General features: G+C 41.0%; 2 protein-coding genes across 3 annotated transcripts in view; one reads left to right on the top strand and one right to left on the bottom strand.

Moving 5' to 3' along the window:
• Positions 1 to 342: 342 nt before the first annotated feature.
• GINM1 (glycosylated integral membrane protein 1) lies at positions 343 to 19,555 on the bottom strand. 2 transcript variants are annotated; one of them, XM_086877195.1, is made up of 8 exons: positions 19,090 to 19,555; positions 10,374 to 10,433; positions 10,110 to 10,206; positions 7,199 to 7,350; positions 4,860 to 5,016; positions 3,982 to 4,112; positions 3,077 to 3,240; positions 343 to 1,287 (listed from the first exon to the last, which is right to left on the bottom strand). In XM_086877195.1, exons 1-8 carry the CDS (start codon positions 19,192 to 19,194, stop codon positions 1,179 to 1,181), a joined length of 975 nt encoding a protein of 324 aa, XP_086733321.1. In that variant the 5' UTR covers positions 19,195 to 19,555; the 3' UTR covers positions 343 to 1,178. The 2 variants fall into 2 exon arrangements, with proteins under 2 accessions (XP_086733321.1, XP_086733322.1); XM_086877196.1 differs by having other exon boundaries at positions 12,868 to 19,232.
• FNDC1 (fibronectin type III domain containing 1) overlaps positions 19,097 to 20,059 on the top strand; it is an 80,925-nt gene continuing 79,962 nt past the window's right edge. The window contains exon 1 of the mRNA XM_086877191.1: positions 19,097 to 19,839. The gene's annotated coding sequence lies outside the window, so the exon portion shown is untranslated. The remainder of the gene's footprint in view (positions 19,840 to 20,059) is intronic.

Genomic DNA, 20,059 nt, shown 5'->3' with positions numbered 1-20,059 from the left:
CTGTCACAGACCAGCAGTAGGGACCAGCATCTGAGTAACCTGGATCTCATAAAATTCATGATAATGTCTCCTTAGGGCAGGAGGAGGGGGAATCCCAGCTTTCCCCCCTCACTCCAACAGCTTCATCCAGCTGCACATGGGTAATTCTGATCACTCAGATGATAACTGTGCTCAGTCTAGTGCCAGGTAGTTACAGTTATGACGGTCTTTTTTTCCTATTCATTCTTTTGACACATTTTTTGTAAGTAAGAACAATGAAAAGCTAAGAAACAGTGCCCTGAGTCTGAAATGTTTGGCAAACTGCTGTTTTACCTTACTATAAATGCACACATGAAGACAGTCTAATAAACAATTTAAATGTTTATTTGAAAAATGTTAACAGTACAAACTGGCATGAGCAGACTGGGCCTACTCAGCAATAGTTCAGCCAGTATTTCTGTAGAATTTAATGGAGTTTTCATTTTTCTTTTGGGACTTTCATAGAAGTACTGCTGTCACAGATACAAAAAGCAAGCTGGTTACAACTGCTAACAATTTTTATGAGTGGAAGGGACCATAAAAATGTAAAGTGCTTGAAATATAAATCTGCCATTCAAATTTTTGTTTTGCATATATAAAATGTCAGATCTTTTGAGTAACACAAATGTTTGGTAGTGGTATCTTCCTTGCAAGACACACTCAACCCTATGAGACCTGGAACTAGGTGGGGCAGGCTTGCTTAGGTTTGCAGGCATAGCTGATGTTTGCAATATTCCCTCATCTTTTTCTGAAGAATGCTATCTGCAGACTTAAGGACACCCTGAATTTCATCATCTTGTTAGTCAGAACAGCTGACTTAGTTTATGGGCATGAAGGCAGCCAGCATCCTGTCCAAGGTGTGGAAAAGTGACTTCACAGAAGTTAAAACAAATGGTAGCCCTCAGGGTGGAAAGCTGCTCTATTTTGAAGCTTCTGAAAAGGAGGCTGTTCAATTTTGAAGCTTCTGAAAAGGCTGCTTGTTTATGGAGAGGCACAAGGAAGTCAGCTTTGGGCTTCAGCCTGAGTGGCCCTTTATCAATTAATCAACTGACTTAGTTTTCTTAGTAGGAAGAAACCAAGGTATTAAGATTAGGTGCCAAATATCAGATCAACTAAAAGAGTATTTTTTAAAAACCAGTAACTCCAAAGTAAATACAGTATTAAGTACATGATTTCTCATCTAAATTATTTTTCCTGTCTGAAAGGTCTGAAGGCAGGCTGATGGTAGTCACAGGTACAAAGCTGACTTGATCCAGGAGAAGGATGCCTCTGAAAGGTAAAGATACCTTGCATTAGAAAACAATAACATAAAATGATTCTGTGTTCTAAAAATTAGACTTACTCTTAAACACCCCAAACTTAGTTTAAATCAACACATCAACTAAGTATTACCCTCATAATATCTCTTACATGAAGTTGTAATGAAAAAGGCTCTCAAAATGTACTGGCTGTGGTTTCTGCGGGCTCCCTTTGCCCAGTTTCTGCATCTGGAATGTCAGCAGTGTAGGCTCTACCTGCTCAGTTTCATAGTAGCCTAAAAGTGTGCTCTCAGGACCTACAGCTGATTCTCCAGGACAACAGCCTCCAGTTTTACCAGTAAAATGGCATTAAAGACTTGGTATGAGATCCCAACTCATATCTGCAACTGTCCATCACCACATGAGATGTTCTGTTCATTCTTACTGGTTTACAATCCTGAGTTAAACCTTTACCATTCTTTAGAGGGCCACACAGGTAGCCAGAAAATAACTCTGTGGCTTAGGTGTTGTTTTTTGTTGTTGTTGTTTTTTTTGTTTTTTTTTTTCTGGTTGGTTTGTTTTTTCAAGTGGTGGGGTGAGTTCAGTTTCTTTATGCATACTACCAAGGCTTGAGCAAGCCCCATGTTCCTCAAGTGGAAGACAAATTACTACAAGCTGGTTCCTCTGCTCCATTCTGACCTCTGCTATGGACAGGCCATTATCCACTTTGCTGAACAGTTTGTTGGCATTAGAACTTCCCAGTTCTACTTTGTTCAGTTTCATACATGGCAGTGTTAAGCTACTTACTGCCAGTGGTAAGCTGCTTACTGCTGGGGAAAGTACAAAGTGTTTCTCCAGTGCTTCTGCTCTAACCAGGGAAGCCCTCCCATCTGACAGCATGCCAGGGGAAGCACTGCCTCTTTTGTCACTGCGGTTTCCAACTTTCCTCACCTTCCAACTGTTTTCCCGTTTCTCAGAAGGACCAAAGCCTTCATACTTCTGAGTGGATATATAAATTTACTGCATGCAGGGCCATTCAGAGGCACAGCTGATCAGCTGCATTTGAAGATACCAGCTGTGCTTGGGGCTGATGAAGCACAATGCGCTGTCAGTCGATTCCCAAAGAACATAAAGTTCCAAGCGACAGCTCTTCCAGAGCTGACTTGGGTTCCTTTAAAGTGCACGTGCTTGCCCATTCCAGCATTAAATCTACACTGATTTGTGACCTGCAGTTACCAATTCATCTTTCAGACCCTTGTTCTGAGACCTTGCTTTCCTGAAAAATGTTAGTTCTGCTGGTAACACACCGGGTGGATAGAGCCCTTGCAGGCAATCAGCTTTATTCGTGGTCTCTTGCCACCTATGCCAGCACCAGGCACTATGGCTTGGAAGCTGCCTACAGAGGTAGGTGTTTCCCTTAGAGAATTCCCATGCAAATTGGCAAAGCCAAATTTGAGGCCTTTCAGAACTACTGTAAAACTCCAATACAGGAGGAGTATGAAAAGAATTATTTAGCCCTAGTTTCTACCCTCATTTCTTGGAATTATGTTAATAGCATCTCACAATGTAGTCCTTAGAAGACTTGATAAAAATTTGGCAGCATGACAGCTCAGCTAAAGACATTTCCAATGAAACACTTTCCCGTGTCTCTCTGAAATGCCTGTGTGTTGGAAGTACACTTGGAATGGAAAGTTACCGGTCGCTTTCTCGCTGAATTCTTGCTGCCATTATCCTACAGAATGGGCCTGCTTCTAGGAAGATTCTTTTAGTCAATATTTTGCCTTGATCACAGCAAAAAAAGAATTACAAAAATTACTTACTTATTTTCACAGGAAGGAAGAATCACCTTTAAGACTTTGATAATAAGAGCTGCTCCAACAACTCCAACAATTACAACTTCCATGAAACTAAACAAGATAGGTAAAGACTGAAACCAGAATCTGCACAACCCTTTTCTCAAGTCTTCCACCCACTGGCACATCACCTACAAAACAGGTAAAAATACGAAGATTGCAAAACAAAGCAACTGCTGGAGTTTTGGTTTGGTGGGTTTTTTTTAGCTACTGGTAAATCGCATTACACGGTAATAATTTTACTTAAACTCATATATCATTAAACATACATAAAAGCAAGATGGAATTGACTGCTGGCTCAGATATCTTTATTGTTCAAAGTTTGAAACAGGTGAAGGTTTAGTTCTCTGTTCATTAAAGGCCCCTTTGGAAAATAAAGGACACTTGAAAAGAGCAGTCAGTGGGTTATAACTGTGAGTGTTTTGGCCTCAAAGGAGCTCACGAAACTCATCCTTGCCTGAGCTAGAACTGAAAACTTCTCCTGCTGTTACTGTGTTTCCTACAGCAGGTGAGACCAGCTGTCCATTTCTCAGAAGGGTAAGCACTTAAGCAGTCAGGAGAGAATGGTGGAATTTAAAGCTAAGCGATATTTGAAATTGTCATAAATGCTTAGCTTGGTATAAAGTAAGTATCATAACTGACTATCATGAAGTATCTGTGTGTTCAGAACATGGCAAGAGTTAGAAGTCCAATGGATTCCTACTGGACTTGTCACTGCTGAACAGTAATTTGGGAGGGGGCATTTTTTGATTTATTTGGGCTTTGTTTATCTGCAGAAATCCACTTGTCTTAGTGGTTGTCTGTCTTTAATTATATTTATATAGTAATAATTATACTAATAATTAAAACAAGCAAGCAAACAACAAAAGCACCTTGTAAGAAGATGCAGGCTCTATCCTAAGAGGGGTCTCTGGTAACTTGCCAGGTAATGTCTCTTCATCCACTGTAGTTTCTACTTGCTGGATGAGGTACTGACTGGTAGTTTGCAGTGGATCTTGAATATCTGAAGAGGAAAAGCTAGATTTAGTAGAGAGTTTGCTTTTTGTTTGACTCACTCTGCAGGAAAATAAAGACATACTGTGTTTCTCTGCAGAGGGTACAGTTCTCAAACATTTACAGCAAGAACACAGAAGGGTTTTTTATGACTTGAGTCATGAATTTGATAAGAAGCAGAAACAGTGTTACAGTGCAGCCTTTAGCTATGCCCTTAGGTGTAAATTTCAGATTAAAAGGTGATGGATCAGATCAAAATATTCTACTGCAGTTAAATCCTTGACTGTTTTTGATTAAACAAAACGGAAATAAAATTAAGGCATCAATTAACTTCTATTTCTTTCAAGTTATTCAAGTTTAATAACAGAAAACTCTTCTGTGGTTTGGAATTGACCTGGACAGGTATTTCCTCTACAGTTCTCTCTTTCATTCTCAGGAAAAAGGGGGAGCTGTAGAGAAACTTCCATTGCAGATCTCAGAGAGAAAGTTATTCCTGTCAGATGTCTGGATTGCAGACTGTCAAGTATTAAGCACTTCAAAGGAGAAGTTTTGAAAGCAAACAAATAAAATACCTAATACAAAGAGTTGAATTTAGGTGTTTAAAAAAAATAAAAACCAAGACATACAAAATAAAACCCATCCCTGTTAATGAAAAAACTCTTCCACTATGTAAAACAAGGGATGAATGATCCTCTCTTACCCAGTAAAGCAATACATTGGACATGGATGAAAATACTACTTAAAAGCTGAGAGATACCTTTTCCAGAGAGGTTGGGCAGTGTAAATAACACGTCGTTGTCCCTTGGCATGGAATACAGCATGCTCTCTTTCAAAGGGACGGTGTAGTTGGAGTGTCTAAGTACTCTCAGGTCCTTTACTAAAATATCTATTTCTGTTACTTCTTCCTGCTGAACCTACAAAAGATGCAAACATAGTATTGCTGAGTTTAAAGCAAGACTGCAGCAGACTGGCAGAGGGCACCAGTACATCCCAGAAAACTTCAGGCCACTAGGACGGACATGTAGGGCTGTTAAAACATGAATTAGTATTCTTTACTTTCACATATCACACTTATGTAGACCATAGCACATCAGAAAATATGCTGAACAGACTGGATCCCTCTCCCTGCAAAAGCACATGCTAGTCAATCCATGGGCTTTTAAAACAAGTCTTATATAGTACATCACCAGCCTCTTGCAGGGGAGGTATTTTAGGGCATGGAAAACTCAGGTATGTAGTGAAAACACTTACAAACATCAAAAGTCTTGCTGAGATAAGACTGACACTTGTGCTTTTGTAGGAACATTGCTTGTTTTTAGCAACTGAAAGCCAAGTGTCACAGCATTTGACAGTGTCTTGCTTCACATCTTTGTCTCCAAACAAGAGACGTGCACTTGACAGATGGAGCAGGCAGTGGGTAAGGCATTGCCTAGCTGGATGGTTGCACTCTAGAAAGTTGCTGTCAATGGCTCAATATCCAAATGGAGATCAGTGACAAGTGGTGTCCTCAGAGATGGGTATTTGCACTGCCGCTGTTTAACAACTTTGCTGACACCATGGAGAGTGAGACTGAGTGCACCCTCAGCAAGTTTGTTGATGACACTGTGTGGCCAACCTGCTGAAGGGAAGAGCTGCCATCCAGAAGCAGCTGAACAGACTTGAGACTCACGAAGTTCAACAAGGCCAAGTGCAAGGTGCTGTACCTGGGATGGGGCAGTTCCAAGCACAAGTACAGGCTGGGCAGTGAATGGATAAATATCAGCCTTAGAGAGAAGGACTTGGGAGTGTTGGTGGATGAGAAGCTCAACATGACCTGGCAACGTGCACTCACATTCCAGAAAGCAAACTCTGTTCTAGGGCTGCATCAAAAGCAGTGTGGCCAGAAGGTCAAGGGAGGTGATTCTGCTCCTCTACTGTGCTTATGTGAGACTGCTTTTGACTTAAAGGAACAATGAAGGAAACAGCAATAGCTTTCTGGTTGTTTTCACTAGGTCCCTATGAAAATGTGACATGCATTGTGATGTCTAGTTTGGGGCCTGAAATACAATGCCGCTGTTGTGTAACGACTGAATCAAACCACAATATCTTAAGCTCTTATCAGGGGGATAAAGAACTCATTGGAAAAACTACAGCCCTCTCAGTGGGGCTTTTTACTAACCAACAGATTCTGACATTATACAGATCCCTGTAAAAAATACTACATGCTGACCATGCAATTAATCAAGGATCAGTGGTAATGTCATCGTTATCCTTTAAAAAAAGAAAAAGGCAGCAGAACACAAGCCAGTTTCAAAAAAGCCTGGCCACATGTAATATGCAGGTGTGCAGAAACAGAAATAAGACACTGGTCTTAACTGGCTTCAGTAGCTGGATGTTTTCTACTGAATCTCTTTGGTTAGTAAATCAATTCCACCATACAGGTGATTCTGAGAACTCAATTCTGCACATTTCAATCTCAGCTAGAATTGCAACCCCTCACATTGACTGCTATTTGTGCAAATACACTTAGAATTGGAGGGGTGGAGGTGCTTGTTCATCTCAAAATGCACGTTCATTATCAATATTCCAATTATCTTACTTGCAAAGTCTTCTAAGGCTAAGCTCTCATGTGTGGTGGGCTTTCACAATAAGCCCACTTGCCATGAGTTTACTACTGCAAGCTGTTCCCCATGCTACCTGCTTGAAGCCTTTTGTTAGCCTGGAATAAACAACAGGGAAAACCTCAAGATGCAGAATGACCCCATGCCCCTTTTTGTTTTGTTTTTTGTGCATTATTTTATAAATCAGCTCTCGCTTGTGAGTCTGGCTTTACTTGCAAAAGTTCACTTATTCAAAGTGCATGTGATATAGTTAATGATAATTATTAAAATATGAATAGAAGCATTAAAACTTGAAGTTTCCTCATGAAACATCCCCACTATTATACTGCCAACTCTGCTGTTATCTCCCTTAGTACTGTGTTAGCTAACATTAATTATGTACTTCATGTTCTATCACCAGCCAGATACATGTAAATCTTTTAATCCTTGGGAACTACTTGCCTCTCCTAAATTAAAAACAAGCAGAATGTTGTAGCAGGGTTGTTTTTTTTTTTACCTGTTTTCCATCAATTTCTGTCACTTCTTCCTGAATGACAATCAGCTGCAAATCTGAAGTAGATGCCAAAGGCCACTCGTGAACCATGATGCGAACACTGACGGTTCCCAGGCGCTGCTGATCCGGTATGTTATCCAAGCTTCTGTTCTCCACTGTTAACACACAATGTCATGATTTTTGAAGAGAAAACACCTCAACCAGAAAGCAGTAGCCAGCCATAGAGAAAACAGGTGCAACTCTGACATAGATGCCTTTGTACATGCAGCACTTGAATGAAGTCAGAGTAGCACTAGCATCAAACCAGGGATGCCAGGACAACTGTACAGAATATCTGCGCTATGCCGATGTGCTTAACATTTCCAGTAACTGCTTTTACAACCAGTAGTAACCTGGGCAACAGCTAGAACAGGTGCCATGATTTTTTTACCAGTACATCACCAAATCAGACTCAGAGCAGGTCTCCTAACACAGCAGAGCTGTACAATCCCCTGACTCAGGAAGCCTGCAAACAATGTTGCGTCTCTGCCTTTGAGGTTTGCATTTAAGCACTCTAAGCAGAGCTCTTTGGCTTGGTTATTGCTACATTCTTATTTAAGTCATCCAAAGGACATCATAAGAGTTATGCCACAGCCTAGCTAGCCACCTGTGTAAACATCTTGTCTTGCACAACATTCCCCTTCCTCTGAACATAGAAACGAATGTGCTCTTTTCCAGGCACACTGCATCTCCTGCTCAAGATGAGTGCCAGTTCTCTCCTACATATTTTTCCGTCCTCCTCTCTGTTTTCATATGTGACTGGTGACACCTCAACCTCTCCTCCTAACCAAAAGCTTTCAGCTATTTCAACAACTTAATATTCTACAAGGACACATTGAACTGCCTTTCTACCCTGACTGTTTCTGCATAGTCTTAGCATCCTCCTCCCAACTACCACACCTCTGCTTCAAGTGATGGCATGCTAGAACTGAAGTCCTGGAGAAGCACAAGAGTGGAGGTGAGGGATCTCTCCAGCATGCAGATACCGAGGGACATGAACTGAGAGCAGACCATCCCTGCTGCTAAGCCACAGGTGCTGTGTGTGTGTCACTTGCAGTGATGAGCCTGTCAGGTAATGTGGGCTAAGGTTTGACTTGGGTCTCTTAGTCACACAGTAACTACTCAGCATGTCCATTACTTTCATGCTGTGATCCCTGTCCTCACAAGGCTATTTTTCTCATTTAAAATATAGAAAAATACTTTCAGGCATAATTTAGTACTGTCTTCCACTGCCAAAATAAGTGTCAGAAAGAAAGTTCACTACAGGTGTGAGCCAGGGCACTAACCTGGTTACTGAATGTTTTCTGACTTGGAGCAGCAAGCATGCACTAAAGGCCCAAAGCCTCTAAGATGCCAAGCAGCTGAGGCTCCCTGTGTTCCCAGCTTTTACCGTGTGTCAGGCTGTTCAACCACCTCTACATTCACAAGAGTGACAGATACACTTCTGATCCAAAACTGACAATTGGGGGAACTTCAAGTGGGGATGTAGGTGCCAGGAATGATCTGACAACGATGTCAGAGTACGTGGTGTCTCATATTCTAAAGCGTGATTAGGAAGGTCAAGTTTTGTTTTTATATACACTTAGGGATATTTTTCCCCTCTATTAGTAAGTATATCGACATTTCTTAAGCATTTTACAAACACTGCCTGAATATGTTGCCAATAATTTAATAAGTAAATAGTATAAACGTTGCATTACAGGTAACAGAGAGAGGTATTGTGGTGGGGACTCAGACCCAAACATGGAGATAAAGAGTTCCAGGTTTCTAGCTCCCAGGTAAAATCAGTATTTTCCTCACTGTTTCAGATTCAAAACTAGTCACTGCAAGTGCTACAACTATTATTTGGGAAATTAATAGGAGCTACAGAAGAGTGATCAGAAGCTCTCAGAATTAGTCAATAAAATCGTATCTATTTTTCTGGAGTGAGTTATTTTGCAAGTAAATGACATTTTGCTGTGGTTTTGTACCAGAAAAAAGAGAAATTGATTACTGCTCTCTCTCCAGAAAAGAAATACTGTCAGATTAATAACTGATCATGCTTGGGAAAGAAGGGTTCAAGCAACAAGGTCACAGCTCAGAGAAACAGTTTGAAAAAGTGTTAGTATTCCCTAAGTGCCTGAGGAGGATGACATCAGATATCAACCTAGAGACTGACTGCATCTCATGCAGCAGAAGACTCTTCTCACTACAACAGAAGCTTAAATCAAATAAGTATAATGGTCCTTGTTTAATAAATTATACAGTATGCTCTGTGGATTTCCAAAAAATCACAGTACTTTCTGTTTTTTCATGAAAAATGTAGCATTGACTCAGTGGAAAAACAGTTTCAAGACAATTTGAGGTCATTAACCACTGCAGGACCCTAACAAAAGTGCCGTATTTTGCTATAATATCCTATCCAGAAGAAACTTGTTTGTCCAACAGACACAGAAGTGATATCATTAAAATATCTTCCTAACAACAATTCATACTTTTGTTACTGAATCTCCTTCTGGATGTATGCCAGCCAACCTAGGGACACAGCCATTAGCAGGGTGGAGTTGCATCCTTCTGTTTACATTGTCTAGCTTGTAGTGCAAAACATTCTTTTGAAAAGATGGGCAGGGTCTGGATTTCAGATTAGACAATTCACACACAAGCCTGTTAAGGTGACTTGAGATGAGGGTGGTAAGATTTTTTGATCCATTTTAATGCCAAAATTAAATTTCCTACTTTGGGAAATACTTTGCTTCCACAATGCTCTGGTTTAAAACATGCAAAACACACAGCCATTGTAAGATTTAGTTGCTAGACAACAGAGAAGCCAAACACCCCAGGAGAGGGAGAAAAACTAAAAAAATAAAAAAAAAAAAAAGGAAAAGAGAATACTCACGTATTATTGTTTGACACGTTATGTGGGCAACGCCGCTTTTCATAGGAAAGTCATTTAGATATACCTGTCCATTAACATAGGTGATGTTAAAAAGAACCTGAAAGAAAGACAGCCAGAATGAGTCTATGATTCCTATCCCTGTGTTGCAGTTCTGCTCTCAGAGGAACACACTCCATACTGACTGATGTCAGAATAAAGGATATACCTGTGGACTTTGTTTTGCTGCATATTAATTCACTGAATAAATAGAAAAACCAGACAAACCTGTCCTTTGTGAAATTCTCCACTGGTGTTCAGCATCGTAACACCAACTCTGATTGCTTCCTGGAAAAAAAAAGTGAGAAGAGATGTATGTTTGAGAAAATACATGAGCCACTGCAGGCAACTTTCATGTTCTGGCACGTGTCCTGGCAGAATGACTTCATACTAACCCCATAGTGCATTCCCAGGCTTTCTGTCCAGCAGACAGAAGGAAAAGGAATATGCTTTCTTGTTTCATGTAAGGATTAGTCTGGTTTTTCATCCCTCTTTTTAATAAAGAGGATTGATGAGAAAGAATGACATCTGCATCGCCCTATGTATAGTTTGTGGTTTTTTGTAATAAAGATAAAATAATACTAATAATCCCTTGTTTCACAAGGATAAAATTGGAAGTCTCTCATATTAGCTGAAAAATAATAGACCATAAAAGGTAAAAATCAGATTCTCTGTAAATGTGTTTTGTAACTCCAGTTACTCTTTGAAGTGAAGTTTTATACATTTTGGTTTATAGTAAAAAACATCAGTTTTGTCAGCAGAAATCCTGTTTCTCTGGTTATGATTCCCAAATTATGCCACATGGGACACCTCAAACTCACAGAAAATGGGAATTTGCTTCTTTCTTTCAAATCCTAATTGCTGTAATTTATTGAATCACTCATTCTGTACTCTCATTTCTCCCTTGTAATTTCAGTGGCTGCTTTGCAAATGAGACCTTAAATGTCCCAGGTCTGTCCCTGAAAAAAACCTACATACAAAAATCAAATCTTGCTTGCACATAGCCAAAAGTAATGATTGCCACACTGTTTTCCTCAGACACCTCTTCAAAAATAACGTTAAGCTCCATATTTGGCTTGTGGGAGCCTTAAATTATTCATTTCATTAACACCTGGAGATGGCACTTAGTGCTGTGGTTTAGTTAACTGGGTGGTGTCCAGTCAAAGGCTGGACTTCATCTTAGAGGTCTTTTCCAACCTAAATAATTTGGTGATTCTGTGGATCCATTTTCCTCTGGAAAATGTCTCTATACTTTCAGCAATACCTTCTTCTTTAGCTCTGTAGTTGAGTCATTGTTTCACAGCCAACAGTTAAAAAGTGAGTCATGTCTCAATAAAAAGTTGAACATGCTCAGAATTTAAAATAAATAAAAATGTAAATACACAAAAAGACTTTTCATTTAGTATTTTTAAAAACAAGATATTCAGCCAGAAAATATGTGAAATACACAATACCTAACATAATAAAGCCTCAGTTCATGAGCAGAAAAGTTCTGAAGCATGATTGTAATGTCAAAAAAGTAATTTAAGAATGAGTGCTAATGAGTATACTCAAGGAGCCAGAACTGTCAAAAATTGAAAAACAATCTCAAAGTCCAATTCAGCTGGAATCTGGCATCATAAGAAGAATGGTATAACCTACCACAGATAACCTTTGGGTTTGGAGAAACTTGGAAATACTTCAGACCCATTTGGCATATCTGGCCAGCCAAACAGAAATGGCTTCCTCAATGCCCTTTCTATGAAACAGGTTTTTATACTGAATTTTCTTCAAAACTTAAATCCTAGATATTCAAAGGAAATGAAAACTTCCAAATTACTCAGTCAAGTGAAGTCTGAGTAATAAAGATATAAACTGGATTGACAGTATAAACAGGATATATTCTATCCTGTCTTCCTGTAATTTCCTCAAACCACTTACTTTCTTCTCATATTTTAAGAATTGTGTATATTAACAGTAAAATAAAAATCCACCAAACTTCTAGATCTTTTAGCTCTTAGCATTCAGAACTGCAAATCTTTTACACTCTCAAACTGTTTAACAGATTACCAACTTTGTGGCATCACTTGCTAGATTTTTCAGTTTTCTGGGAATTCAAAGGGCACAAAAGATGGATTTTCCAGGCAGTCATAATAGTCCTTCATTTTTTAAGCCACAAATTACATCTGAGGTTTTTTACACAGAAAGTATTTCACAATCTTTTTTTGACATCTACAAAGGGACTGAGATTACAAGAAAAAGGAAATGACTGATGAAAAATAGGAAAATCCCCACCTTCTTTTTTTTTTTTTTTTAATGAAATGCTCTATTTGAAAGTGAAGGGCATGAAGGAAGCTAGATATGCTCAACAATTGACTGTGAAATGTACAAAGCTAGCTATACATACAATGATTAATTTCCTTCAAAACAGCTGTCAGCTCTGTTGGCACAGTGAACTCCAGAATATACTTAAAACTTGCCCTTGAAGAGCATGTTACATGTTTAAGAAATTAAATATTTCAGTGGACCACTTCTGTGCCGTTAAAGGTTCAAAAATCAGATTGTAATGTGTGGACAAATAAGACAGTTTAAACACTTGCTGCCTCTGCCACTGAAAGAGAGTGCAGAGCTCTCCTGCATATCACCCTTCCCTCTCATCCATCCCAAGTCAGTGAGGTAATTTAGCTCATTAAATTGGCACAAAAACTTTCCCTTTTTTGCAGACCATTTTTCTGTCACTCACTTGAGCAAGCAAGGAAGAGCTGGACAAGCATGAGAGATACAAGAACTCAGCTGGGAAGAGTGAGCTGGGCTCCTTGTTCTGATGGACGCAGATGGTCGGACTGCCTCTGCTGCGTGATCTGTCTGTCCTTGCAGCATGTCCTTGGGAGACAGACGTCTGTCCTCACCACCATCTCAGGTGATGTACCTCCTTAATGGTGCAGTTCCATAAAGTAACTCAGAGCAATGATCAGTATTCCCCTACAGCAGCTGCATCATGACCCTTGCAATTTTTTTGTTCACGCACAACAGAGAACTCACATTGTTGCCATTCCTGGGACTAACTAGTCTGTTCACATTCAGATCCAACAAATTCTACTGGTATCTTCCCTGTACATCCATTCTACTGAGTTGTCATATGCTCTTGTTTTACAATTTATGAACAGGTAGTTCATTACCCTTCATATCTTCCCACAGAAAACAGCAGTGTTCCAGCTCAGTCTTAACCCTTTCTTGAAGGCAAGTTTCACACTGCTGTCTTCCCATGGCTTCCCACTGGTGTCTCCTGCAGTATCACACTCAAAACTCAATGGGTCCTGCTGTGGCCAATCTTCCTGACCCTATACATACCCCATAACAAAATCTACATGATGGCAAAAATAACAAGATGCATGCCAAATGCAATCAAAAGCTGGGCAGGAGGGCTGGGGAAAAGGAAGCAGCAGTTCACCGAAGAGCAGAGAACCATCCCAGATAATCCACTTTCACTCATGGCAGGGAAGAAGTGATGCATGGCACTGCCCCTGTTACCACAAACCTGACTGGTACCCCTTCAATATCTGCATGTTGATGAGTGCTCAGGAGCCATACATTGTTTATTCCTCCTCAAGGGGGGAAGCAGATGTGGCAGGCCAACAGCTCTTGTAGCCATTTTAGGAGGAAATGCCTGGTCTGACAAGCCACACTTGCTAGAAAGTGCTCCAGTGATAATTCAAATCCCCATCTTCCCAGACCTAAGGCTGAGGACTCACACATTTACAGAACATCCTTTAATTTCAACAGAGGAAATTTTTTTTCTGTTACCATAATAAAATTCACAACCTGAAGGTGGAGGGGAAGAAAGTGTTTTATGGTGCTTTGTACATATGTCTTATGGTTATGAACTTAAGTACTAAGAAAGGTAAATTACCCCACATCCCTTATTTTGTAAAGGCAAACTAGCCAATCCTGCAGTAACAAAGCCACTGAGAGCAGAACACAGGAACTCTGCAGTAGTCCATACTATTGCACTGCTGATTTCTGGAGAAGCCTTAACCATGAGTGTAAAGGTTGGTTATATAACTTACAATATACTTTTCAGTATCATGCAAGTTTCAATCAGGCCTGTAATTTAAAAGGTTCTGAATTTACTGGGATAATTGAAAAAGCAGTGCTTTGACAGAGCCAGGATGAAAGGACAGCCCCAAGAAGCAATTCAAGTCCCTAAGGATTGGGGTGTGCTTTCAGTTTAACATTGACCCTATTCCATAATCCTCAGCCCTTTGTACCCTCCTGTGCTGGCAAATGCCTTCACACAAAACTCCAATCTGCACTAAAAATGGCCCAATCATTCTTAATGCTCTTACAGGATGTAAATGTCTCTCCTGAGTTATCTTATGATTTCTCATCCCTGTTTTAGTGCTGCAGCAGTGATATTTAGAGTGGTAGTGGCCAAAGAACCTGCAAAGAGGATAGCACCCCTACCACAAATATAAGTCATCCTGTTCTGGGACAGCAGCACTAACAGCGTGATGGCATAGGTTACAGTGAACTAGTGAATTTCTGAGAGCTTGGATCAGCAGAGGTAAGCAGGTAGTAATCATTTTCTAACTTTTTTCACTGTGTGCTGCAACAGAACCCAGGACTGTTAACTGGGGCAGTATAATCACAGCAGCAGCAGAACAACAAGAAGGGGAAAATATGTCAGCGAAGAATATAAAGCATCTGGCATAAGTTAAAAGGGAATATTCATTAATTCTCAAAGACTAACACCACACAAATCTACAGAGAACATTTCACCTAATACTGCTTTTTAAGAAAAATGCCGCAGAAGAAAAAGCTGATGGGTCCGATCACGCAGGAACTTCAAACAGATCTGATGATGTGATTAAAGAATCATGGAAAAACTTTATCCACAGGCAGTGAATACCTGATGGGGTGCACTGTACAGTTTCTCCCAGTACAGGGTAACTGTTCAGTCCTACACAGCTGCATCAATCACACAAGCCTCATCAAGATTCTGCTGCTAGCAGCCGGCCCACTTGAAGCACAGCTGTTCTCTATTGAGGCTCTCTCAAACAAGGCTTTTTCTGCACTACAAGGCCTGTGGGCAGCCCTAGGAACAGATGGCAAAATGCCTTACAAGATGGCCAGCTGTACAGAGACTTGAAAGGCAGACAATCCCCTCACAGCCATTACACAGGCACTTCTGATATCCTGTTTGTGACTGAAAAATGTAAAGTCCCATGCAGGTTGCTGAGCAGGTAAAAATAGACAAAACTAATAGCCTGTTTCTAAATTTGAGAAGAGATTATAGGAAAAGAAGTGTCTGAAGAGACAGACAAAACTACCACAAGAACTCATACCACTTGACCTCTGGCGCTCACATGATTAACTGGGTCCAAGTAGTGTAACCATATATTGCAATCCAGGGCTCCATGATCCATTCTTCACGTAATTCTTTCATAAGAATCAAAACAGAACTATGTTGTGGAGTCTTAACTGCAATCAGGCATAACTGAATTGAGAAGTAACCATGGTAAAAGTTTGATGTGACAAGTCATAATTGTACAAGTTTGCAGGACAGTAATTTGCCCCTCACATTTCAGAAATTTTTTGTACAAAATTTTCTCCGTTAAGATTTGGCATTATTAAACTGCATGACAATATTTAGGGTAAGATAACTACATCCAGTATTTTCTTAACTAGCTAAAGCTGAGCTCTTTCTTAATGTAATAATCTAACATGGTGCTTTTGCTTCACTTTGCTTTTCTGAAGAAGCACACCTAATTTCATTCCTTCCTTGTTTTACAACAACTCTTATTATAACATGGCTTATACTTCCCTTTCCCCTATGTGTGTTACCAGAATTAATTGCCTTTATATCCTCCCTATTAAACCAACTCATACAAGGATATTTTATCATGAGTTTTAAAGGTGACTACTCAGTCTCACATCATAGAGACACGGTTGCATCATACTGTTTTAATTTAATCAAATATACATAGGAAGATGATGTCAGCTCTTTAAGGCCTAAAATTCACACGTGCTGGGCTGCCAATAGAAAAGCTGGCATAAAGCAATGGAAGAAACATTCCAGCATGTTGCTATTAACAAGTTTCTTCTTTGATTAAAATACATTGTACTCACTGCACCAAATGGTTGATGTGTAGTGAGAATTATTTCCTGCTGTTGTGAAACGACCCATTCACAAAGAGGTTTCTTGCAGGCAACAAATAATATAAAATTATTTTTTTCCCCAGGCAACTGAACTAAAAAGAAATAAAACATCTGTTAGGCAAGTATGCTATTTAGAAAGAACTCTGCTAGCCTAAATTATCAAGAGGTAAATAGAATAAGCAAATAACATGGTGTTAGCACTGCTTTTAGCCAGATCCTATCAACACATTAAAAAAATACTCTAAAGCACAAAACCTTATTCCTGACCTTGCACCAGAAACGTTACTTTAATATGAAGGTCAGCTGTCTTATTGCATCATTCCCTTTAAGTTTTTTTAAAGAAAAACAAAAAGCCCAAAATAGCAACAACAATAAACCCTGAATTGTGCCTAAAATCAATCAATTAATTAATCAATTTCAGTCCAGTTTTGCATATCCAAATTTTATGAGGAGAAATAAAAACCATAACAGACGTGCTAATGTTAAAAAAAAAAGGTCCAGATTTCAAAACAGCTTTTTTAAGAAATTACAAGTATTGCACAACAGTTGAGGCGTTCACATTCCAGAGCTGAACAAAAGCATTTCAGCCTTACAAAATGCTATTCCAGTGTCTCAAGGTTTTTCCTCAGTCCTTCCACTATGGTTTCTGTAACACCATTGCCATCAGCATGGAGGTAAACTTTAGCATCAGCTTTAATCCCCACATGGAAGAGTTAACAAAATGAGAAGCTGTTAGTAGAGTGCAAGCAGTGGGCTCCACAGAGTTGCAAGGCACAGTTGTGCTGTCCAGCCAAAGCAAAGCTGACCATGTTGATGCTGCCTGCTCCCAACCAGTCTGCCAGTCCCAAGCCACCCTGAGGAAACAACACAGTTATTCTGACCTCACTGCCACTGAGCTCATGGCTCCTGAAGGCAACTTGACAGCATGGTATTCCCACTCTGCCCATTCCCACTGCCTAGGCACTTCTGTTCCTAACAGGCCACCAAAAAACAGCTCAGTGTCAGAAAACATTGATTCTTCTACACAAAACTTCCTCAAGACACACTGTTCCTTTTGAATCAGAACTGGTCCTGTATGTACAAAACTAAATTATGCAGGAGAAAACACAAGTTTTTATTTGGCTAAATCTAACATTTAAAAAGAAAAAAAACATTAAAGTAAAAATCTGTATGTCCCTTTTTGACTCTAGAAGAAATTTTCTGCATATACTTAAGCCACCAGACCTTTATCAAACTAAAAGAGTGCAGACACTTCCAAACTAGCAAATCATGAGTTCACAAGACCACCTGAGCAGTACGGCACTAGTGGACAAACTCAACCCCACCAACAGCACAACTGTGCCCATAAGGCATTACAGTTCCTAAGTCAAGCCCTATTCACACTCCAAAACATACCTAATGTTCTATTTCTGACCCCAAGCTGCCTTATGTGGGACTGCCCCAGCACCCCTGCACGCTGCTCATGCTTTCACATCCAAAGACAGCAAACACAAATGTGCCTCCATGTCCTTTAAAACTGCCAGCAGTGACAAAGAACTCTAATGTTACCAAGCTGTAGTTTCAGTGTGGAATTGTGACAGCTCCTGGGTAGAAGGTGAGCAAGAGCATAAGTCTGTATTACATCGTCATTTCATGAGCCTTTCAGCAAATTCAAGCCAGCACTCCCTTTCTCAGAGGGATAAGTAAAGTACCCAAGGATTGAGCTCCCTCTGCTCTCTTTAGTGCACCTCACTTCAGGCATTCAGGCACTTTTATAGGTGTCTGAAGATCTAGATCCCCAGTTTGAAATCAGAGCTAAGGAGGTCTCTCCTCAAAAGTTCATAAGGAGAAGCAGAAACCAGGAAGTAAGGCCAGGAATGAATCCTGCTTCGCAACACAGGATGTGTCACTGCAAGGCCTCCGTCAGGCTTTCTTGGAAATGTTTTACTTAAATTACACTAATAAAGAAGCAACTCTGGAGGAAAAAAAAGACAATAAATTTGGCCAGGTAACAGTAACTTCACATTGGCTAGACAGTTTGACTACGAACCCCTCACAACTTCCCTCTGTGATCTTACACTTTGGGTTCACAATTATAACAATTTTAGAGGATGTATCTGTTCATGACTTTACCTCAGACAGAAGTACCCAGCTCTTCTGTAATTCTAGAGGTCAGAGCTTACCTGGTTCTATGGCAAATCTTTTTATTCCCACTAGAAAATTCTCCTAAGTAGTACACAAAACATTCCTTACACTCTTTTAAAAAGCCACCAAATTTAAAACTGATGTCACCAAGATACCGCATAGATATTGGAACAGAAAAAGACACCACGATGCCCTGTGTATTTACAGATATACACCAATTATCAAAACCTCTTCCTTAGTTCGATTCACGAGTAGGCTACGCTCAAGTGTAGACCTAATGCAGTGTGTACTTCTACGGCACTGAACCACGGAGATGTAGGCGGACAAGCCTGAAAATAAAATATAAACACATCTACACTGCACAGAAGTAACCATCTCCCCCCTCAGACATGAAAGATACAGCACATCGAATCCTATACAGACGAACCAGCAAAGGGAGAGGGGAAACCCTGTCGCCCCTCACAGGGTCTGGCTCACCCCTGTGAGGGAGCGGGGCTGGGGCAGGGGCACGGAAAGGGGCAGGGACAGGGACAGGGGCAGGGGCAGGGACAGGGGCAGGGACAGGAACAGGGACAGGGGCAGGGACAGGGAGAGGGGCTGGGGCAGGGGCAGTGCAGGGAAAGGGGCAGGAGCAGGAGCAGGGGCAGTGGCAGGGCAGGGAGTGGGCTGGCTCCGGCGGTACCTGTCCCAGCGGCGCGGCCGGGCCCAGCAGAGCGGCGGCCAGAGGCGGCAGCAGCAGCGACAGCGGCAGCAGCAGCACCTCTCGACGTCCCAGTGCCGCCTCCATCTTGCGACCCGGGAATTAAAAGCAAGTGAAACATCAACAGGCGGGGCCGGGAGGAAGCGGGGGTGGCGACGGGAGGGGGCCGGCCCTGCCCGGCCCTGCCCCTGTCGCTGTCCCTGCCCCTGTCGCTGCCCCTGACCGGGCAGCGCCGCCGCCGGGAGATCCCGAGTGCGAACGGAGCTGCGCCTGCAGGAGCCTGTCATGCTTAATAGGTGACTGCAGCCTTTGAAAGCACTAAGAGAGGTACGCGTATAGAAGATGCTAATATTGCAGTTGTTTGTCTTGAGCTGCTGTTGTGGCCTGCTCTGCCTGGAGAGGGTCTTTGGGCCGGAGCAATACCGGGCTGAGCCCTCAGCACCACACTGCAGGAAAGGGTTCTGGAGAGCAAAAGCAGGCAGAGTACTCCAGGAGGGAGCAGAAAGAGTCATCGAAAGGATGAAAGCACAAGATAAACTTTTCAGGAGCTAGAGGTCATCATCCTAAAGAAGAGAAAGCAGAGGGAAACTTAGTAGTGGCAGTCAAAACCGTGAAAGTTTCAGACAAAAATGAAGAAAACAAGCTGGACCACCAAGTCCTCAGTGGATTTGAAAGTAACAAGTGTTTTATTTGCAACAAGAAGGATTGCTGTTACCTATTAGCAAAAAAATGGTAAGCGTGGCAAATATATGGACACCTTGTCTAGGGAGGTTTCAATACTTACATAAGTTAGCTGTCCTGTTGAAGCAATCTTTAGCCTGATTTTATATTGCTCTATGACTCCCTATTGGTTGATAATGAACATAAATCATAAACCCCACAAAAACTTAGTATTTTGTGTGCAGTTCGCATTCATGAGACGCTGATAAAAACATCTGGCACAAGGAACAAG

Source organism: Cyanistes caeruleus, chromosome 2 (assembly GCF_971803275.1).
Source record: "Cyanistes caeruleus chromosome 2, bCyaCae1.hap1.1, whole genome shotgun sequence".
Taxonomy (NCBI): domain Eukaryota; kingdom Metazoa; phylum Chordata; class Aves; order Passeriformes; family Paridae; genus Cyanistes; species Cyanistes caeruleus.
Note: the sequence above shows the minus strand (reverse complement) of the source record. Positions and strands in the feature narration are given on the sequence as shown.